Source organism: Mobula hypostoma, chromosome 11 (genome assembly GCF_963921235.1).
Source record: "Mobula hypostoma chromosome 11, sMobHyp1.1, whole genome shotgun sequence".
In the NCBI taxonomy this organism is placed as follows: domain Eukaryota; kingdom Metazoa; phylum Chordata; class Chondrichthyes; order Myliobatiformes; family Myliobatidae; genus Mobula; species Mobula hypostoma.
The window spans coordinates 64,678,502-64,697,761 of record NC_086107.1 but is presented as its reverse complement, the minus strand read 5'-3'; the positions used below and the strand labels follow the sequence as shown (position 1 = coordinate 64,697,761).

Sequence of the window (19,260 nt, the reverse complement as noted above, 5' to 3'; positions counted from 1 at the left end):
GACACGGTTCAGCAGGAAGACGATGACATCCTCAACTCCTAGCCGGGGCTGGTAGGCAAACTGGAGGGGATCTAAGTGTGGCCTGACCATAGGCCGGAGCAGCTCCAGAACAAGTCTCTCCAGGGTCTTCATGATGTGGGAGGTCAATGCCACCGGTCTGTAGTCATCGACTTGCTTCAGACAGGCAACAATTATACCAGTGCCTAAGAAGAATAATGTGAGCTGCCTTAATGACTATTGCCCGGTAGCACTCACATCTACAGTGAATGAAATGCTTCGAGAGGTTGGTCATGAGGAGACTGAACTCCTGCTCAGCAAGGCCATGGACCCATTGCAACTTGCCTATCGCCACAATAGGTCAACAGCAGATGCAATCTCAATGGCTTTTCAACACAAACACCTATGTCAGGATGCTGTTCATCGACTATAGCTCAGCATTTAATACCATCATTCCCACATTCCTGATTGAGAAGTTACAGATCCTGGGCCTCTGTATCTCCCTCTGCAACTGGATCCCTGACTCCCTAACTGGAATACCACAATCTGTGCGAATTGGTGATAACATCTCCTCCTTGCTGACAATCAATACTGGTGCACTTCAGGAGTGTGTGCTTAGCCCACTGCTCTACTCTCTATATACCCATGACTGTGTGGCTAGGCATAGCTCAAATACCATCTATAAATTTGCTGATGATTACAACCATTGTTGGTAGAGTCTCAGATGCAGACAAGAGGATGTACAGGAACAAGATATGCCAACTAGTGGAGTGGTGTCGCAACAACAACCTGGCACTCAATGTCAGTAAGATGTCAGTAAGCTGATTGTGGATTTCAGGAACAGTAAGACGAAAGAACACATACCAATCCTCATAGAGGGATCAGAAGTGAAGAGAGTGAGCAGCTTCAAGCTCCTGGTCTCAAGATCTCTGAGGATCTAACCTGGTCCCAACATATTGATGTGGTTACAAAGAATGCAAGATAGCAACTATACTTCATTTGGAGTTTGAAGAGATTTGGCATGTCAACAAATACACCCAAAAACTTATATAGATGTACTATGGAGAGCATACTGACAGGCTGCATCACTGTCTGGTATGGGGAGGGGGGCTACTGCACAAGTCCAAAAGAAGCTGCAGAGGGTCGTAAGTCTAGTCAGTTCCATCTTGGGTACTAGCCTACCAAGTACCCAGGATATCTTCAAGAAGCGGTGTCTCAGAAAGGCAGCGTCCATTATTAAGGACCTCCAGCATCCATGGCTGCCCTTTTCTCACTGGAAGGAGGTACAGAAGCCTGAAGGCACACACACAGCAATAGCTTCTTCCCCTCTGCCAACCGATTCCTAAATGGACACTGAACCCTCGAACACTACCTCACTTTTTTAATATATATTATTTCCTGTTTTTGAACGATTTTAAGCTATTCATTATACGTATAGTGCAATTGATTTACTTATTTATTTTTATTTTCTTCTATATTACGTATTGCATTGAACTGCTGCTGCTGCTAAGTTAACAAATTTCATGACACATGCCGGTGATAATAAACCTGATTCTGAATCTGAAGCTCCTTCACAAAAGTGTAAGTCTTGAATGAAAAACACAAAAGCTTGAAAGGAAGCCTTCCTAACAAATTCTGCTGTAGTGGTCACATTCCAACCAAAGAAGTTAAGTGAAGGTATGATTCCACATGCAACCACTTGAGAAAGGAATCCAGAAGTCTTGTCTTGTTCACCTATTTTACAAAATTGTCAAAATTTTCCTTTTTTCCTGAAAATGCAAAAATCTAGGAAAATAATGCTCATATATAAACCACACAGACATCAGGAAACAACTTGCCCAATCTGTCCTTTGCTATTCCCCCATATGCAAAATGCAACTCAAAATATAACAATACTTTGAGAAGGCTGCTTCCTTTTTCTCTCAACACATGCTGTGATGCAGCAATACTCAAGTCCAGAGGCAGCTACTAACTTCCTAATGTGAGGAGCTGGATGCACCTCATAGTCTATTAGCTTTTCTTGAGCCAAATTATGATTGTTTTCATTTGATTGGGATTACTAAACCTCACTAAAAAGAGCAAATTGAGGCAAGTTCAAGCAACACACATCAAAGTTGCTGGTGAATGCAGCAGGCCAGGCAGCATCTCTAAGAGGTACAGTCGATGTTTTGGGCCGAGACCCTTCATCAGGACTAACTGAAGGAAGAGCTAGTAAGAGATTTAAAAGTGGGAGGGGGAGGGGGAGATCCAAAGTGATAGGAGAAGACAAGAGGGGGAGGGATGGAGCCAAGAGCTGGACAGGTGATTGGCAAAAGGGATATGAGAGGATCATGGGACAGGAGGTCCAGGGAGAAGGAAAAGGGGGAGGGGGGGGAAACCCAGAGGATGGGCAAGGGGTATAGTCAGAGGGACAGAGGCAGAAAAAGAGAGAGAGAGAGAAAAATGTGTGTCTATAAATAAATAACAGATGGGGTACGAGGGAGAGGTGGGGCATTAGCGGAAGTTAGAGAAGTCAATGTTGTCCTCGTGAATTGAGGTAAGTTGTTATTTATTTTCTTTTATCGCCTGAAACATTTTAAAATACTGATACATACTTTCCACAGTATTTTGGTCAGCCAAGTCGCTGCTCATGACCCTCTCCAACCTAAGGAAGGACAGCAGAGTGGAGGTCCATCTGCAAGGTTGTTGTTTGGTGTATCCACAGGGACCACACATGGGAGGTGGTTGCAAATATAGGTCTAGTCCTGTTCTTTAGATTTCAAATCAGCTAGCAGCATCCAATGAACTTCAACAACAGCAGAGACTGAATATTTTATTTCTAACATTTATGCCAGACTATAATGCAGTCATTTGCCATTACATCAGTTATGAACTATTCAATTACTAGTCAAGAATTAATATTCATACCAGTGTCCAGAAGTTGTAGCTTCCTGAATTACAACAAATACTTGTGACAACAATCTCCGTACAATGCTGCCATACAGACAAGATACTCAATCAGAACTAACTACTTCTGGAATGGTTCACTGAACAGATGAGCAGATACTGCTGTCTCAAGTAAATATTAAAGATCATGCTATTAGCAAAAAGAAATTAACCCTAATGACTTATCCGAAATGTATAGCCCAATAAACATTTTTAAAATACTTTTAAAAATGCTTTAGTAGGCAATTGTTAAATACACACTAGTTGCTACATTACAACAGTGTCAACACTTCAAAGTTGATTGGATGAAAGATGCTTTGAGATGCCCCAATACTATAAGCCAAAATTCATGCAATTTTTTTTCTAGTTCCCTTTTCTGTTTACCTGCACTGTCTCCCAGTTCCACAGTGGGAAGACCAATGAACACAACCGAAATCAAAGGCTCGAACGTTCCACAATTGACGGCAAGTGATTTTATTACAAACACAAGCAATTCTGCAGAAGCTGGAAATCCAGGTCAATACACATAAAATTCTGGAAGAACTCAGCAGGTCTGGCAGCATTAATGTAACTATCTGAATGTGGAACTTACTGTTTACATTGTGAATTTAATCAAATTTAGCTCACTGACCGTCAGAACCTGATCTCGTGAGTGTTTCAAAAGAACATTTATCTAATAATCCCAGCAGTCTGAGTAATGAACAAACTAATTAACACAAACGATGTCGAACACAAACTGCAGAAATTTTATTTTGTACAGTACATCATACACAAAGTTAAAATGTACTTTCTCTGATAACCACGGTAATCTAACATGGATTAAAAATCGACCAAAATTTCTATTCTAATTGCTCGAGAAAGCAAGGGACACTGAAGCAAGTTTTCAAAACAAGCTGTAAGCTGGAAGGAAATGCTGAGGGAGCTGTTCATATAAGCATGAACAGATGGAATTTAACTGCGTTCTTCCCTGAACCCTGTTGTGTGGCCATCAACAAGATTTATAATTTAATACACAAGCACAAAATGTTCCTTCCAAGTTGGTTCAATGTTCTAAGAACACAAGATGCTCAGTAGAGTAAAACTTTTTAGAGTGCTGATGACCTCAGACTTCCTCCCATCAAAATAATTTTTCCAGTTCATGGACTTGCAACAAAGAGTCAGAGTTTGAATAAAGAGGATGGCACTAGTTGGGGAGCTGTTGAAGCTAGTTGCCTCAATCAGTTCAATGGTGCTTACATCGTCTCCTTCAAGACCACTCAGTTCACCAGAAGATTTATCTCACCATAACACAAAAACAATCCTGTTCATTAATTGACCTTCAAGGAGGAAATCTGTCATCTTTACCCAGTCCAGTTTTTATGTGATTCCAAATCTGCAGAGATGTGGTTGACTATGAAATGGAACAGCATGCTATTCAGCTGTAGGTGCATCACCACTTCTTAAATGTAAAAATTGTTACAAAGCCAACAACATGTACATCTCAAAAAACTCCACTAAGATGACTAGAAGTTTTTGGAAGAGTTAGCAGAAATATTGGAATCTCAGGCCTTTGTCTTGCATTACATTCAAAAAGAATGATTAAATATCTACTTGTCACAAAATAATTGAAAGTATGAGAGAAAACAACAAAAGTAAAATGAACAGTTGTAAACTTCACAAAGGTCAAGAGAATGACATCCCTACTAACAGGGCAAACACAATTTTCAAATTTGTATTGAAAAGGATTCATTCATCACACTCAGAAATATATTAATCATAGACAGAAAACATCTAAATTGAAAATTCTGTACTTAACATGAAGTTGCAGCCTAAAGATTTCTAAAAGCTTTCCTTTTGATGTTCCAGAATACAGAAAAAGCCAAAAAAATCCAATCAAAATTTGAAAGATCCAAGTACAAAATGCACAAAGAAGCCTTGATATAATTTGCCCTGAAAATCTCCAGGAATGGAACCATTGACATCTTAATGTTTCAGATTTGTAATAACCAAATTATTTCCTTGTGAAGAATTTTATAACTTTGTTTCTGCACACACTCTTCATGCAACTCATTTTCTCCACGCAAACCACAGCAATTAGGGTTAAAAAGTTTTGTTTTACAATTAATAGAACTGGATCTCCTTTTGAATAGAGAAAACTATCCATCCCAAAACGATTCATTAGTGGAAAGCAAGAGAAATGACAGCAATTTTTTAAATTATTTACAGGAAATAAAACATGGTAGATAAAACCATGATTGCCCAGACATAGAATATACTTTTGACAGAATTAATACATATGTAGAAGTGGCAGCAGTGTAGGAAGATAATAGCGATCCTTACCTGGCTGGATCTGGGTAAATTGGGTGCTCTCTTGACCCCGAACCATCATTTCGGGACAGAGAAATAAGTGAGGACTCCAACAGTCGCCTACGGAGTTAAAACAAGATAGTTTCAGGTGAGTCTGACAGAATAAATAGAAACACCAAACATTTACTGCAACAAATCTAATAATTTTGCTACTTTACATACCAATTCATCAACTGCTTAAAGCATCAGAATGTTTAATGACAAGTTCCATTACAGTACGTGTTTTTTGTCACTAGTCATTTGTCTACTGAAGGTACAGTAATGGAACAGCTACCTCACAGCCGAGGTTTGATCCTGAACTCTGGTACTATCTGTGAGGAATTTGTACATCACCTCCGTAAACATGAGAGTGCTCCCTAGGTAAGCCAGTTTCTCTTGACATCCCAAAGACGAGCTGATACATAAAATTGACAATCGGCCGTTAACTTACATATTTGTTTGTATTTAGAGATACAGCGCGGACCAGGCCCTTCTGGCCCAATGAGCTGCACCACCTCTTTAATACAGGACAATTTAAAATGACCAACCAGTATGTGGACATGGGGAGAATGTAAAAACTCTGCACAGGTGATGCTGGAACTGAACTCCGAACTCCAGTGCTCTGAGTTGTAATAGCATCCTGCTAACTGCTGAGCTATCATGGCATCCCCATATAACCCCATAGCTTTAGTAAGAGGCAGAAAATCAATGTGGTATTGATAGGCATGTGAGTGAGAATCAGCTACAGGGTGTGGTGGGGGGGGAGGGCAATGGGACTAATGGGAGTGCTTACAGAACTCAGGATAAGCATCATAGGCTAATTTGTTTTTTTCTGTTTTCTATAAATTCCTGACATGCTGGCTCAAGCAAGAGTTCTACAGCCACTGGCATGCCAATACCCTACACAATAACTGCCATTGCGTTTGGAATCTTGGACAGTCAAAGTATCCAAGGGATTATAAACATTACACTTTCCTTGATCAACACAGGACAGAAAAGTACAGGAATTCACAATAATCACAGCCTCCCCTCTGCTAAGAAACACCATGGCTAAGAATGTTAACTTCCTCAGCTGCATCACAGTAGCCCCGTACATAGATCAAATTGGCTTCTATTAACATTTCTTGTATTCTAGTACAGAGAATCAACAGTATATTCAAACTAAACAAGTAAATAGGTATATTTACTTTCTGTGACAACAATCTCTGAATGTTCAAACAACAAAATTAAGTGTTACATATTTTGCACAGTGGATCCTGGAATGCACAACTCTGAAGACAGACTTTGTTGAGTAAGGAGATCCGTTTGCATAATGGGATACGTGGAGGATAACCAATCAGTCACAACCTGCATTACTTTGATTCACTGAAGAGAAAGGTAGAGGCTTCAGATTGTAGTAGGTTGTGCTCAGAATTTAGGATCCAGTCTAATCAGTTACCTCCTTCATTTAGAGTTAATTCAAGGGTCATCCATGGCAGGGGAACAAGGCCCTGTGGTCTGCTCCTCCTGGGTTGTGTGTAAACTCAGGAAAATATACAACCCCAGAGTTCACATGTACTATGCAGAAAATGTACCCTGCTGCAGTTCCTGACCGACTGCACTGCACAGCAGGCATTGTGGATGGATTCACTGTGGAACACTAGATATAATGCTTTGCATATTTTGTGAGCTGGTCACCCCAAAACTGGACTTGGTAAATTGCATTCCTTCTAAACCATTTTATTTTTGTCATATTAACATCATGTCCCTCAGATTCGGCCACTCAGCAGCATCAAAATGTCCTCAGGAAGTGGTTCAGAAACAGAGCACCAGGAGGAAATGCACTTGGCTATAGGGAGGACTTAGAAAGTCTACACAGCAGTGCTGGAAGCCAAGAATGAACCAAGTTTTTTGAACCTGTAAGACACCATTGATGCACCACTGCGGTACACCAAAGAAAAAAATACCTCTTTGACAAATTATGAAAGCACAAAAATATGATTAGTGGAATTTCCTTTCCAAAATTAAATTCTGGTTTTGATTGACTCAACACAAGTTAAATGTACAGCACTGTGCAAAAGTCCTAGACACACATTATATATATAGATATAGATATGTGTGTGTAGATAGATAGATAGATAGATAGATAGAGATAGAGAGAGAGCGCGCGCGCACACTAGGGTGCCTACGGTAATAACAATACTGTTATTTGTCAACGTGTAGCGTAGAGCGAGTTTGTAAATCTGGCGGGAGCAAAGGATGTCAGGAGTGGTGAGAGTAGAGCTCTGTGGAAGGGGTGTAGGACAGGTGGTAGAGAAGTACTTTGAGCAGGGGGCTGGTGTGGGCATAGACTCACCCAGCCCTGAGACACCAGGCAAGGTCATTTGATTCCAAACAATTGATTTATAGATCACTACAGAATGTCTCTATGGTGTTTCTCACTCCCTCCCGTCTCCCTGCCCCCTTTCCACTCTCAGTTCACAACAAAGCCCCTATCAGAATCTGGATGATCATCACTCATGTCATGAAATTGTTTTTTTTTGTGTGGCTACAGTATAGTGCAATATATAAAATTACTACAGCATTGCGCAAAAGTCTTAAGCTCCGTAGCTGTATATACGTGCTTAAGACTTTTGCACAGTACTGTAAATCAAATCTTTCTGCTCAGTTAAGCCTGCAGAAAGGCATAGGTGTTTATTTTGGTTTCTTAATAAAATCTTCAATAGAAACATATGCAAATTCAATATGATAAAGGGCCTTGTTCAAACAAATTACTTGTGAAATATTTGTTTCATCTAGAAATGCAACCAGGAGTTAACATATTTGTTCACTCCATTAATCTTAGAACATCTTTCTGAGAATCTGCAAAAAAAAAATTGCAAATGCTGATATTCATGTGTTCTCCATTTACCATAGCCTGCACCTGCACTAAGTCAGTAATTGATTCATCACACAACTCATTTTTCATTAAAATTTTAGCTGGTCACCAAGGCCAGGTCTGCAAAACCCAATGGAAAAATCCTGGCAAGGTACGTTTTTCCAATTCAGCTCCACAGTCAGATTTAGTCAGAAGTAGTCAGATTTTTGGCAATTTCTACATCTCCGAAGTGAATTAAAAACAGTACCTATACCACGTGAACTGAATATAAAATAGCTAAGTTTGGGTACATATTGCCTCCAGTTTAATGTGGCTTAAGATAGGTCAAAAATAGAAATAAATATTCACGGAAACATAACCACAATAAAGTGGAAGAGAAGTACAGCATCCATTAGAAAAAGCATCGTAGATCCAAGAGTGGAAAAGAGATAGCAATAAAAGATATACATCATTTAAACCTTTTTCGATATTGAACTTATAATTGAGGACTGAAGAACACAATACAATAATGCTGAACTAAGAGAAAAAAACATAGCATGAATTCAGGTCAAGATCTGAAATGCATATTATGGGATAAAATTAATAACTGTCTTAATAGAATAATATAATTGAGAACTGTGAGCACAAATTCATAACTTAATAAAGAGGGAATGATGTGATCTCCTTTGCATCAGAGAAACTGAACACAGATTAGGTTACAAATTTGCAAACAAACCTTTGTTCATATTTATTCTGAACTTCCAATTGCTTGCCAGTTTCATTCATCATCCTGTTCCCACACTCACTTAACTATGATGTCATGCATTGTTCAATCAAGGCCCAACACAATCCCAAAGAACAGTACCTTATTTTCTACCTGGGCATTTCTGATGAAGTTGAAGAAGATCGGGCCTTGAGCAATAGCCCCAAAGAATTCGTGCAGCAATGCCTCAAGACTTGACAAAGAAAAAATAAACTACAGATGCTGGAAATAAAGACAGATAATGCTCCCTGAATGCTGAGTATTTGCAGTACTTGTTGACAGAAAATGGTGAGTCCAATTGTTTCAGGTTGGTGATCCTTCATCATAACTTGGTAAACTTTGGAAAAAATGGCATTTTAAGTTAAAATTGTTTGACTGAAGTTCTGATGAAAGATCATCAACCTGAAACATTAACCGTTTCTCCCCATTTTTCTAGTATTTTCTGGCTTTCTTTCAGGGATGATTTATTTCCGGATGGCACAAAGGAACCTGGTGTACAATGTACGATACCAGTCAACGAAAGTTCCTCCTCTTCATCCTCAATGTTCTAATCTTGGCCAGAGCAAGCTGTTAAATTCCATCATTGGGTACAGAACGTAGGTAGAAACAGAACATTTGAGAATTACCAAAATAAAAAAAAAGAAAATTAATGGAACTTAAAATGATGAAATCTGCAGATTTCTGGTCAACAACGCTAACATTAAAATAGTGTAAATTGGTGATGTTAACTCATTATTAAATTATAGTGGTATTAGAATGTTACCATTTTAAATAGGGTACAAAAAATGATTTTCTGCTCCATTGAAAATTCACTTTGAACATCTAAGTACTTAATCATTTAGTACTAACATTCCTCATATAAGAAATGTTGCTCAATGATGCATCTGCAATGCTATTGTGCATAGGCAGAAGAAACAATATATAATTCCCTGATAATGGATGAGGTGTACCCAGCACCATAAGAGGCAACAGACTTTTGAAATACATTTCATTACATTAAACACAAAAGCAGTGCTACCTGAATGGAATTCATCTATAAATCCTCATTTTCAAAAAGCTTGAAATTGGACCTTCAGCAGAAAATATTTAATCGAGTATGAAAATTTGAAATGGACTTCAAAAAAAAAAATCTCTCAAGATAGCCTTCATGGTATTGGAAAGAGTATATTTTACCTGATTCATTTCATCCAGAAATAAGTAAAAGTTGTCATTTTTGAACTTGTGCAACCAGATTCTTTTAAATGGATGAGAATAACTATATCTATCAAGGGAGACTGCAGTGTTTGAGAGCATCATGATTATCAATAACTAAAGAGTAGTTACTTGGGGCAATATTGTCAGGACTAATTTTATTGTATGTGATTATTTTTTTCTGCGAACTACTTAAGTTCATGAGGTGATTGGTTATTCTATCAATAATTTTAAACAGATTTACAAGATGTTGATCTGGTAACAGTGAGGAAATAATTATACACTGAAATGGGGATAATACATATTTTGGGGAGCAACTGTGAAATGCTGGAGGCCTATCTGAGAAAGGATGATTTACTGACAACTATCTCTCACTTGATGCACTAAAACAAAAAGGGAATGTGAGAGCCTCAACAATTAAAAGTTGATAGCTCTGTTATTAAAAGCAGAACCTACACATAGTTTTGAACTGCATAATTTTTTCGACAAAGTTGAAATAGCGGATTACATTAAAAGATTAGCATGTATAATACACTGCTACATATTACTTAAAATACTGTCTCTACGCACTTTATTAGGTACACCTGTTCATTAATGCAAATATCTAATAAGCCAATCATGTGGCAGCAACTCAATACATAAAAACATTCAGACGTGGTCGAGATGTTCAATTGTTGTTCAGACCAAACTTCAGAATGGGGAAATGTGATCAAGATGACTTTGACTGTGGAATTTTTGTTGGTGCCAGAAGGGATGGGTTCAGTATCTCAGAAACTGCTGATCTCCTGGAGTTTTCACGCACAACAATCTCTAGAGTTTACAGAGAATGCTGTGAGAAACAAAAAAAAATCCAGAAAGCAGCAGTACAATGAGTGAAAACAACTTGTTAATGAGAGAGGTCAGAGGAGAATGGCCAGACTGGTTGGAGCTGACAGGAAGGCGACAGTAACTCAAATAACTATGCTTTACAGCAGCGTTGGAAAACAGTATCTCTGAATGCAAAACACATCAAACCTTGAAGTGGATGGGCTGCAGCAGTAGAAAACCACACCAGGTTCTACTCCTATGCCTTATAGTGGCCGAAGTGATTAAGGCTGTTCGCTATATTTCAGTTGAAGGTAATCAGAAAAATAGCATAGCACATTTCAAATGATATTTTTCAAAGAGATCAAGCCAGACTTGAGTGTCAGTGCCATAAATGCCATAAAGAACAGGAGTTGAGCACATTTTCAGCATAAGGGAATGAAAATGGGATTAAAATTAAAACATTTTAAGATTAAAATTGCGCTCTGGATACAAATACTTCTAAATAATAGAGAAAAGCAACATTACTCAATTAAAAGCTGAAATAAAAACAGGAATACTTGAATAATTAAGCCTTCAGATCTGTGACTAAGGTTGCTGACCTGAAGTGTTCACTGGTCGATCTTTTCACAAGTGCTGTTTCACTGGCCAAGTTTTACTATTTCTTTTGAGATTCCAGCATTTGCGATTTTATTATTAACGAATACTTGAGGAAATTCTAGCTGTAATAATGTTCAGGCTATGTATCAATGCTTCTGGGTGTCATTTTATTGCAGAGAAAAGGCATTTTCAAATAACTCAAGGTGTAGGAAATAAACCCAGATCTAAAAGCTAAGATTAGCAATAGGTTTGATCGTGCCAAATTAGTGAAAATAAGGCAAATAATGACCAATTTTTATTTAAACAAGTTATAAGCCACTCCTTGATTTACCAATTTCTGTCAAGAAAACTTTTGTAAATCAAGAGGCTTGGACAAAACGCATCATGGGCATTTCAATATTCTGTGATCTAGGTCAAGGAAAATTATCCACTACAGCAAAAAGTTTTCACAATTAGAACCCATGAAGAGTTCACAGTATTACAGCAAAGATTCAAGCATTTGTAGATCCAAGTTTTATTATGAGTTCTTGGATGCACAGGAAATAACTTAAGTGAAACCCTCAGCAAACACAAATTCAAATGTTTCTTTCTTAGGATTCCTGATATGCAGCATTAATTTTAAACAGATTTATTACTTTGCTATGTTCAGGGGCAAAACATAAAACAGAAGAAGCTGAAGTAATCAATTACATCAATGCTCACAAAAATGAGACAATGCCAGTACTGTTTTTAATAACAGAATCCGAGATGAAATATTACAATTTCAAAAGGCTTTTAAATCAAGTGTCACAATGCAGCCTTGAAGCAAACTAACCAATGAGGTGAAAATACATTTTTAAAAAATGCAAGACGTTCAAAGCACTCATAGGTCAGGCCACATGCATGGGGAGAGAAACAGAGCTAACATTCAGGTCAAAGACTTGTCAGCAGATCATTCTATTGATGTAGCTTGGCTCTTCTAGTATTTACAGCACTTTCTGTTTCTATAATCATTGACGTGGCCAGGTCGTGGGAAGTCCTAGAGAGATGCTGCTGAATCAAAAGTTAAATTTCAACAATACAAAGTGGAGCCAGAACTATCACGTCAACAAAATTCAAGGCAAAACTTTTTAAAAGATGGTAAGTAAATGATAGATGACCAAAACACATTCATCTGCATATACGATCTGGCCTGCAGATCCCCACGGACAGTACAGGCATCCTTCTTGAAACACCAGAATCAATATTATTTTTGTATAAAAACAATCCATCTAATCTGAAAATTTAAAACTATATTATAAATATTCAGTTCCAACATGAATATTGACCATGAAATATGCCCATAAATCTCAGAGTCTCAAATAAAAATGTTGCTTTGATATATAGACCAACAATTGTCATCGTTGTTATTAAATCTGTCCTTTAATTGAGTTCATTGTCAAAATCATGTAGTCATCCTCTGCAAATCCTAGAAAGCTTTATTATATCTCTCAATTTCTTTTCCTCCAATAAAAACAGGGGCCAAGTAACCAAATTCATCCTTATGATAAAATGATCAACTTGAATTGATCTACATTGGTGGATCAGCAGTGCAGATTATCATCAGCTTCAAATTCCCTGGCACTGACATGCATTGGATGACCTGTCCTAGGCACAAGATGAGGAATAATGCTGTGCAATTACAAGGAAGGCACGCCAGGGTCTTTATTTCCTTAGAAGGTTAATGAGGCTGAGCATATCACTCAGCATCAACATACTTTTACAGATGTACTGTTCAAAGTATCCTGAATGGTTGCATCATGGTCCAATAGGCCAATTCAAAGTCACAGGAATAGAAGAAACTTCAAAGAGTAGTGTTCTCAGCACAATGTATCACAGTCACATTCCTTCCCTCATCAGAAGTATCTATAAGGGTAACTGCCTTCTGAAGGCAACATCTATCAAAGATCTACACCATCAAGGCTACGCCTTCTTTCTAAAATACCACTGGACAGAAGCTTGATGCACCAGAACCAAGAATAGGTTATCAACCATTTGGATCTTGAACCAATCTTTAGAGACTTAATCATTACTTCTGTATAGCAATACTATGGCCAATTAACAACTTTACAGTACAATGGATCTTGTGTTTGCTTGTTCTAATTGTGTTTTTTCTTGTACAATTTTCTATAACTTATAATACTGTGAAAAAGCCTTAGGCAAATATACAGTGGTGCTAGAAAGTATGTGAACCCTGTAGAATTGTCTCTATTTCTGCATAATTATGACCTAAAATGTGTTCAGATAAAGAGAACCCAATTAAAAAAATAACACAAAAACATTTTGGATGTCCAGTCCCTATATACTTCCACCCCCATCAGGAAGGTCTCAAAGCTCTACGCTTCTTTTTGGATTCCAGACCTAATCAGTTCCCCTCTACCACCACTGTGTCTATCCACGGCCTCCTCTACTGCAAAGATGAAGCCACACTCAGGTTGGAGGAACACCTTATATTCCGTCTGGGTAGCCTCCAACCTGATGGCATGAACATCGACTTCCCTAACTTCCGCTAATGCCCCACCTCCCCCTCGTATCCCATCTGTTACTTATTTTTATACACACATTCTTGCTCTCACTCTCCTTTTTCTCCCTCTGTCCCTCTGAATATACCACTTGCCCATCCTCTGGGTTCCCCCCCCCTTGTCTTTCTTCCCGGACCTCCTGTCCCATGATCCTCTCATATCCCTTTTGCCAATCACCTATCCGACTCTTGGCTCCATCCCTCCCCCTCCTGTCTTCTCCAATCATTTTGGATCTCCCCCTCCCCCTCCAACTTACAAATCTCTTACTAGCTCTTCCTTCAGTTAGTCCTGACGAAGGGTCTTGGCCTGAAACGTCGACTGCACCTCTTCGTAGAGATGCTGCCTGGCCTGCTGCGTTCACCAGCAACTTTGATGTGTGTTACAAAAACATTATACTTGTTCATTTATTTATTGAGAATATTGATCCAATATTACATGTATTTGTTGGAAAAAGTATGCAAACCTCTGTAATGCCTTCCGTAAGAACTACTTGGTGTCACTGAGATGAGATTGGAGGTGTGGGTTGTAGAAGTGCCCTGCCCTATAAAAAACACACACAAAGTCAGGTTACTGACAGAGCCTGCTCTTCTAAAGAAAGATCTGTCTATGTGCACCACGCCTTGATCAAAACAACTTTCAGAGGACTTTAGAAGAATTGTAGAGATGCAAAAAGCTGGAAAAGGCTACAGAAGCATTTCTAAAGACCTGAGTGTTCATCAGTCCACAGTAAGAGAAACTCCATTTTTAATGTTGTTACTCTCCCCTAGGAGTGGGCATCCTGCAAAGATCACACCAACAGCACAACTTGCAATGTTAAAAGAGATGAAAAGGAAGCCAAGAATTTGCTAAAGTCTCTGTTCATGTGTTCACTATAAGAAAAACACAACAAGAATGGTGTTCATGGAAGGACACCACAGAGAAAACCAGTGCTCTCCAAACAAAAACATTGCTGAACATCTCAAGTTTGTAAAAGACCACCTGGATATTCTACAATGCTTCTGGGACAGTGTTCCGTGGGCAGATGAGACAAAAGTTGAACTTTTAAAATCAGAAATGCACAAGGCTATCTTCTGAGGAAAAAGGGCATTGTACACCAACATCAAAAAAACACCCAGCTATGAAGCATGGTGAAAGGAATATCATGGTTTGGGGCTGCTTTACTGCCTCAGGGCCTTGACGGCTTGCAATCGTTGAGGGAATAATAAATTCAAATAAATTCAATAAATTCAAAATTGTATGAAGACACCTTACAGGAGAATGTCAGGGTAGCAGTCCATCACCTGAAGCTTAGTAGAAGCTTAGTCCCTCACCTTTTATGTTTTCAGCAGGGACAAATCTCTCTGAAACTCCCCGGCCAACTCATACCTTTCCACCCACTTCTCCCCATTCCCTAGCACTTTTGCCTGCTAATGTATCAGGTGCGATACTTAACCCTTCACCTCACTCCTTATAATCTTCCAAGGACCCAGAAAGTCCATCCCCAGGAGAAGGAAAGATTTCAGTGCATCTTCCCTAACCTTGACCATTGCAGTTGGTACTTGTGATGTGACCTTCTATGCAGTGAGAAAAAGTGTATACTAGACAACTGCTTTTCAGAAAACCTGCACTTTATCTGCAGCAGCTTCCAATGCATGTCATTTCAACTTCCCTTCCAATCCCCATCTGGCTTGTCTGTCTTCTGCTTGCTCAACTGCCATGGTGAGGCCAAAATTCAAACAAGAACAATGCTTCACATTCTGCCTGAGTAGCTAATAACCTAATGTGAACACTGAATTTTCTAATTTCAGGCAACTCTTACACACATTCCCTTCCCAGTCCAATCAAGTTCTCTCTCCCTTTTATGCACATTTTCTATCCTTTCCTCTCTTCCTGCCAAAATTCCACATGTTTCTTCATCTGGTTCCATCTATCCATCATTCCCATTCCTATCCAACTGCATTTCCTCTCCTTTAGTCATCTTTCTTATCCTTTCTCCCATCTGGGTCTATCTGCCCATCATTCCTCACATGGCAACATCCCCCCCACCCCATCCCAATCTAGTTCCACCTATAATCACCTGCCAGACTATCTCATCCTCCCTCGGATTTCCAAATACTGAGCATCTTCCCTCTAAACTTTTAGTCCTGATGGAGACTCAGTACAAAAAGTTATCATTGGCCTCCGCAAATGCTGCTTTACCTGCTGAGCTGTTCCATCAATTCATAATTTTGTCTTAATTCAAAATATGATTAATTTTATTTAATCATTAATGGAATGTGAAACTAAATACTATTTTTCTGTATCTTACATGAAACAAACTTTATTAGCCAGCTTTTGTGTGAGATAGAAATGCCTGGATGTACTAAATCAATAAGATTATTAACCATCTTAACTGACAGCTATTTTTTTGCTAGTATATGGTGTAAATTAATATCTTAAGAGTTTTGGAAATCTGTAAAACTAACAAATTATGGCAAATTCTGGTACATTGCCATTGAAGTAAAGCAAGTAAAGTACACATTTTCTTTTGGATACTGCAGATTACTCATTTCCATTTGTTAATTCTTGTAATGTTTGTATCTTCCATATGTAGTCTGCACTGGACTATTTACTCAACAGTTTTGCTGCCAACTGATTCCATCACAATGTCTTGTACTCCAAGTACATTAAATGTCACAAACTATGGTGTCCAAGATGATATTCACATTGCATTTGAAAGCTGCAATGCATCTCACACACACATATTGATTCCAAACAACTTGATTGTACAGAAGTTCCAAAGGTTTTACCAAAGCACAAGATGTTAACTTATGCACCCAATATTTAAACCAGGGGTTCCCAACCTTTTTTACGTCATGGAGCCCTACCATTAACCGAGGGTCTGTGGACCCCAGGTTGAGAATCTCTGGTTTAAATATAGCAGTAATGGCACCACTGAGTGGTCTCCGAAGCAACTTCAGAGAATATTAAACAGTCAACCACATAGGATGGGTCTGAAGTCACGCAAACACGAGGCTAGTTCAGGACAGCAGAGTTCTTCCCTCGAAGGACATTCAGGAACCTAATGACTCTGACCTAACAATCCAGTAGTTGTTCGTGCTTATCATTACCCGGGGAGTTGATGATTCTTTTCCACAAATTTTAAATTACTAACTGAATTTAAGTCACACAATTGCAATGGATGGATTTGAACTCGGACATTCAGTTTCTGAGATACTGAACCCACCCTTTCTGGCACCATCGTACCCTGAATAGTAGGAAAAGGCTCCAAGAACATTCCTTTACACGACAATACAAGTAGGCATTGATCACTTTTAAAAACAGAGTTTAACTTTGAGACTTAATGGCACTACCATCTTCGAGTTTCTCACCACTAGCTCAAAGCACAACTGGACCACCATAACAATAACATGATCACATGAACAGGTCAGAAGTGAATGACTCACCCCCTGATTTCCCAAGATCTCACCATGTACAAAACACTAATCACAGGAATGCAGGAATCTCCATGCATCTGGATGAATGCAATACCCACAAACCTGAAAAAGGCTTTATACTGTCCATTTGCTAGGTATCAATCAACCAACCAACTCAAATATTCATTTTCTTCTAGAAACACTCTAGATGTATGAAAAGAGTAAACGTGAAAACTTTCATCGTAACTGGGAAAGGGATGAAACCTTATTTTAAATTGCAGAGTGGTGGTGGGGAGAAAGATGGAAGGGATGTGCTGAATTGCGGCATAGTCTGAGAAAGAAAGATACTTCAAGTTGGAAAATTCTCCTGTAATCGAGTCTGGAAAGCTCAGATGGGATGTTGTTCTTCAAGCTTGCATTGGGCTCCAATTATAACAGCATAGGATGAAACAGACAAATAGGCAAGAATGGGGAATGAACAGAGGGTAAAGTGGCAGTGTACAAGAAACTCAGTCATTTTTCGGGAATGAATACAGTTTCTCTGCACAGCAATCACACAATCTATGTTTGGTTTCTCCATGCAAAGGAAACCACACTGAGAACACTCAAAGTAGGTCGCAAAATAGGAAGAAGTGCAACTGATTTGTTGCATACCTTGAAAAGATTCTTTGGGTCCTTGAAGAGTGGGCAAGGGAAGAGATGGAAGGACAGGTGTTGAATCTACTGAGGTTGCATGGAAGGACATCCTCATCAAGTGGGGTTGGCAAGGACAGAAGAGCACCACGAAGTTGGAAGGCAAAGGGAAGAAAATGTATGTCTACCAGTGGAATCTTATTGGAGCTTGCAGTAATTGCATTGGATCTTTTACTGAGAGGTGGGATGGAGGGCAAGGACTAGGAGAACACCATCTACTCTGTCCAGAAAAAAGGGCAAGAGCAAAGGTGCAAGAGCATAGTCAGTCATAAATTGCACAGCACAGAGACAAGTACTTTGGCCAAACACATCCAATGCTATTTATGCCTCAGACTCTGCTGCGAGAGAAGACAGCCCTAGTCTGTACAATCGCTTATTATAGCATCCTGGAAAATCTTTTCTGCACCCTCTCCAAAGCCTCCACATACTTCCGAGAATAGGGTGACCAGAAAATACAGTACTCCAGGTGCAGTTTAACCAGAGTCTATTAAAGCTGATTACATCTAATTCTACCACTACTTCTATCAATTACTGTGTAAAATAATTTCCCCCTCAAATCTCTTTTAAAACTGCTTTCATTTGCATGCAACTTGTGCCCCCTTGTCAGAAAAAAAATTTTGACCTTCTGCTCTATCTATTCCTTTTATAATTGTAGATGAGATGGGGTCAAGGGCTCTAGTTACTAAGACACAGAGGAAGCCACAGTTCAGGAAGGGAGAAAAACATTTTAGGCACACCCTTGTGAAAAATCACATCATTGCAGGGAATATGATAAGCAGAGTGGGATGAAATATATTAAGATTCCTATGGGTCTCTGTCAGTTTGTAATGAATGCCTGCGTCCAAAGCAAATTGTGGTATGTATGTACATATTTATTTATTGGTACGGTGCAGAACTTCCAGTCCAATGAGCTACACTGTCCAGCAACCCACCTACTTAACAGCCTGATCACCAATTAACCTCCTAACCGGTACGTCTTTGGACCGTGGTAGGAAATTGGAACACCCTGAGGAAACGACCATACCCATGGAGAGATTGTATGAACTCCTAGCAGATGGCGCCATAAGTGTACTCCAAACTTCAGAATGCTAGACTGCTGTGGCGCCCATGCCTACAGATAGACACTTAAAGATCCCGAAGCCGAAGAGGAGGATCAGGGATGGATCCTGCAACGGTGAAAGGAGGTTAGAA

The 19,260-nt window shown here is 39.1% G+C and overlaps 1 protein-coding gene across 2 annotated transcripts in view; it reads right to left on the bottom strand.

The window, feature by feature from the left end:
- The window catches only part of LOC134353797 (activating molecule in BECN1-regulated autophagy protein 1-like), a 423,477-nt gene that overhangs the window by 317,107 nt on the left and 87,110 nt on the right, over positions 1-19,260 (bottom strand). For both annotated transcript variants that reach the window (XM_063062189.1, XM_063062188.1), the window contains exon 8: positions 5,242-5,328. In XM_063062189.1, coding sequence (XP_062918259.1) covers positions 5,242-5,328 — 87 coding nt within the window. The remainder of the gene's footprint in view (positions 1-5,241; positions 5,329-19,260) is intronic.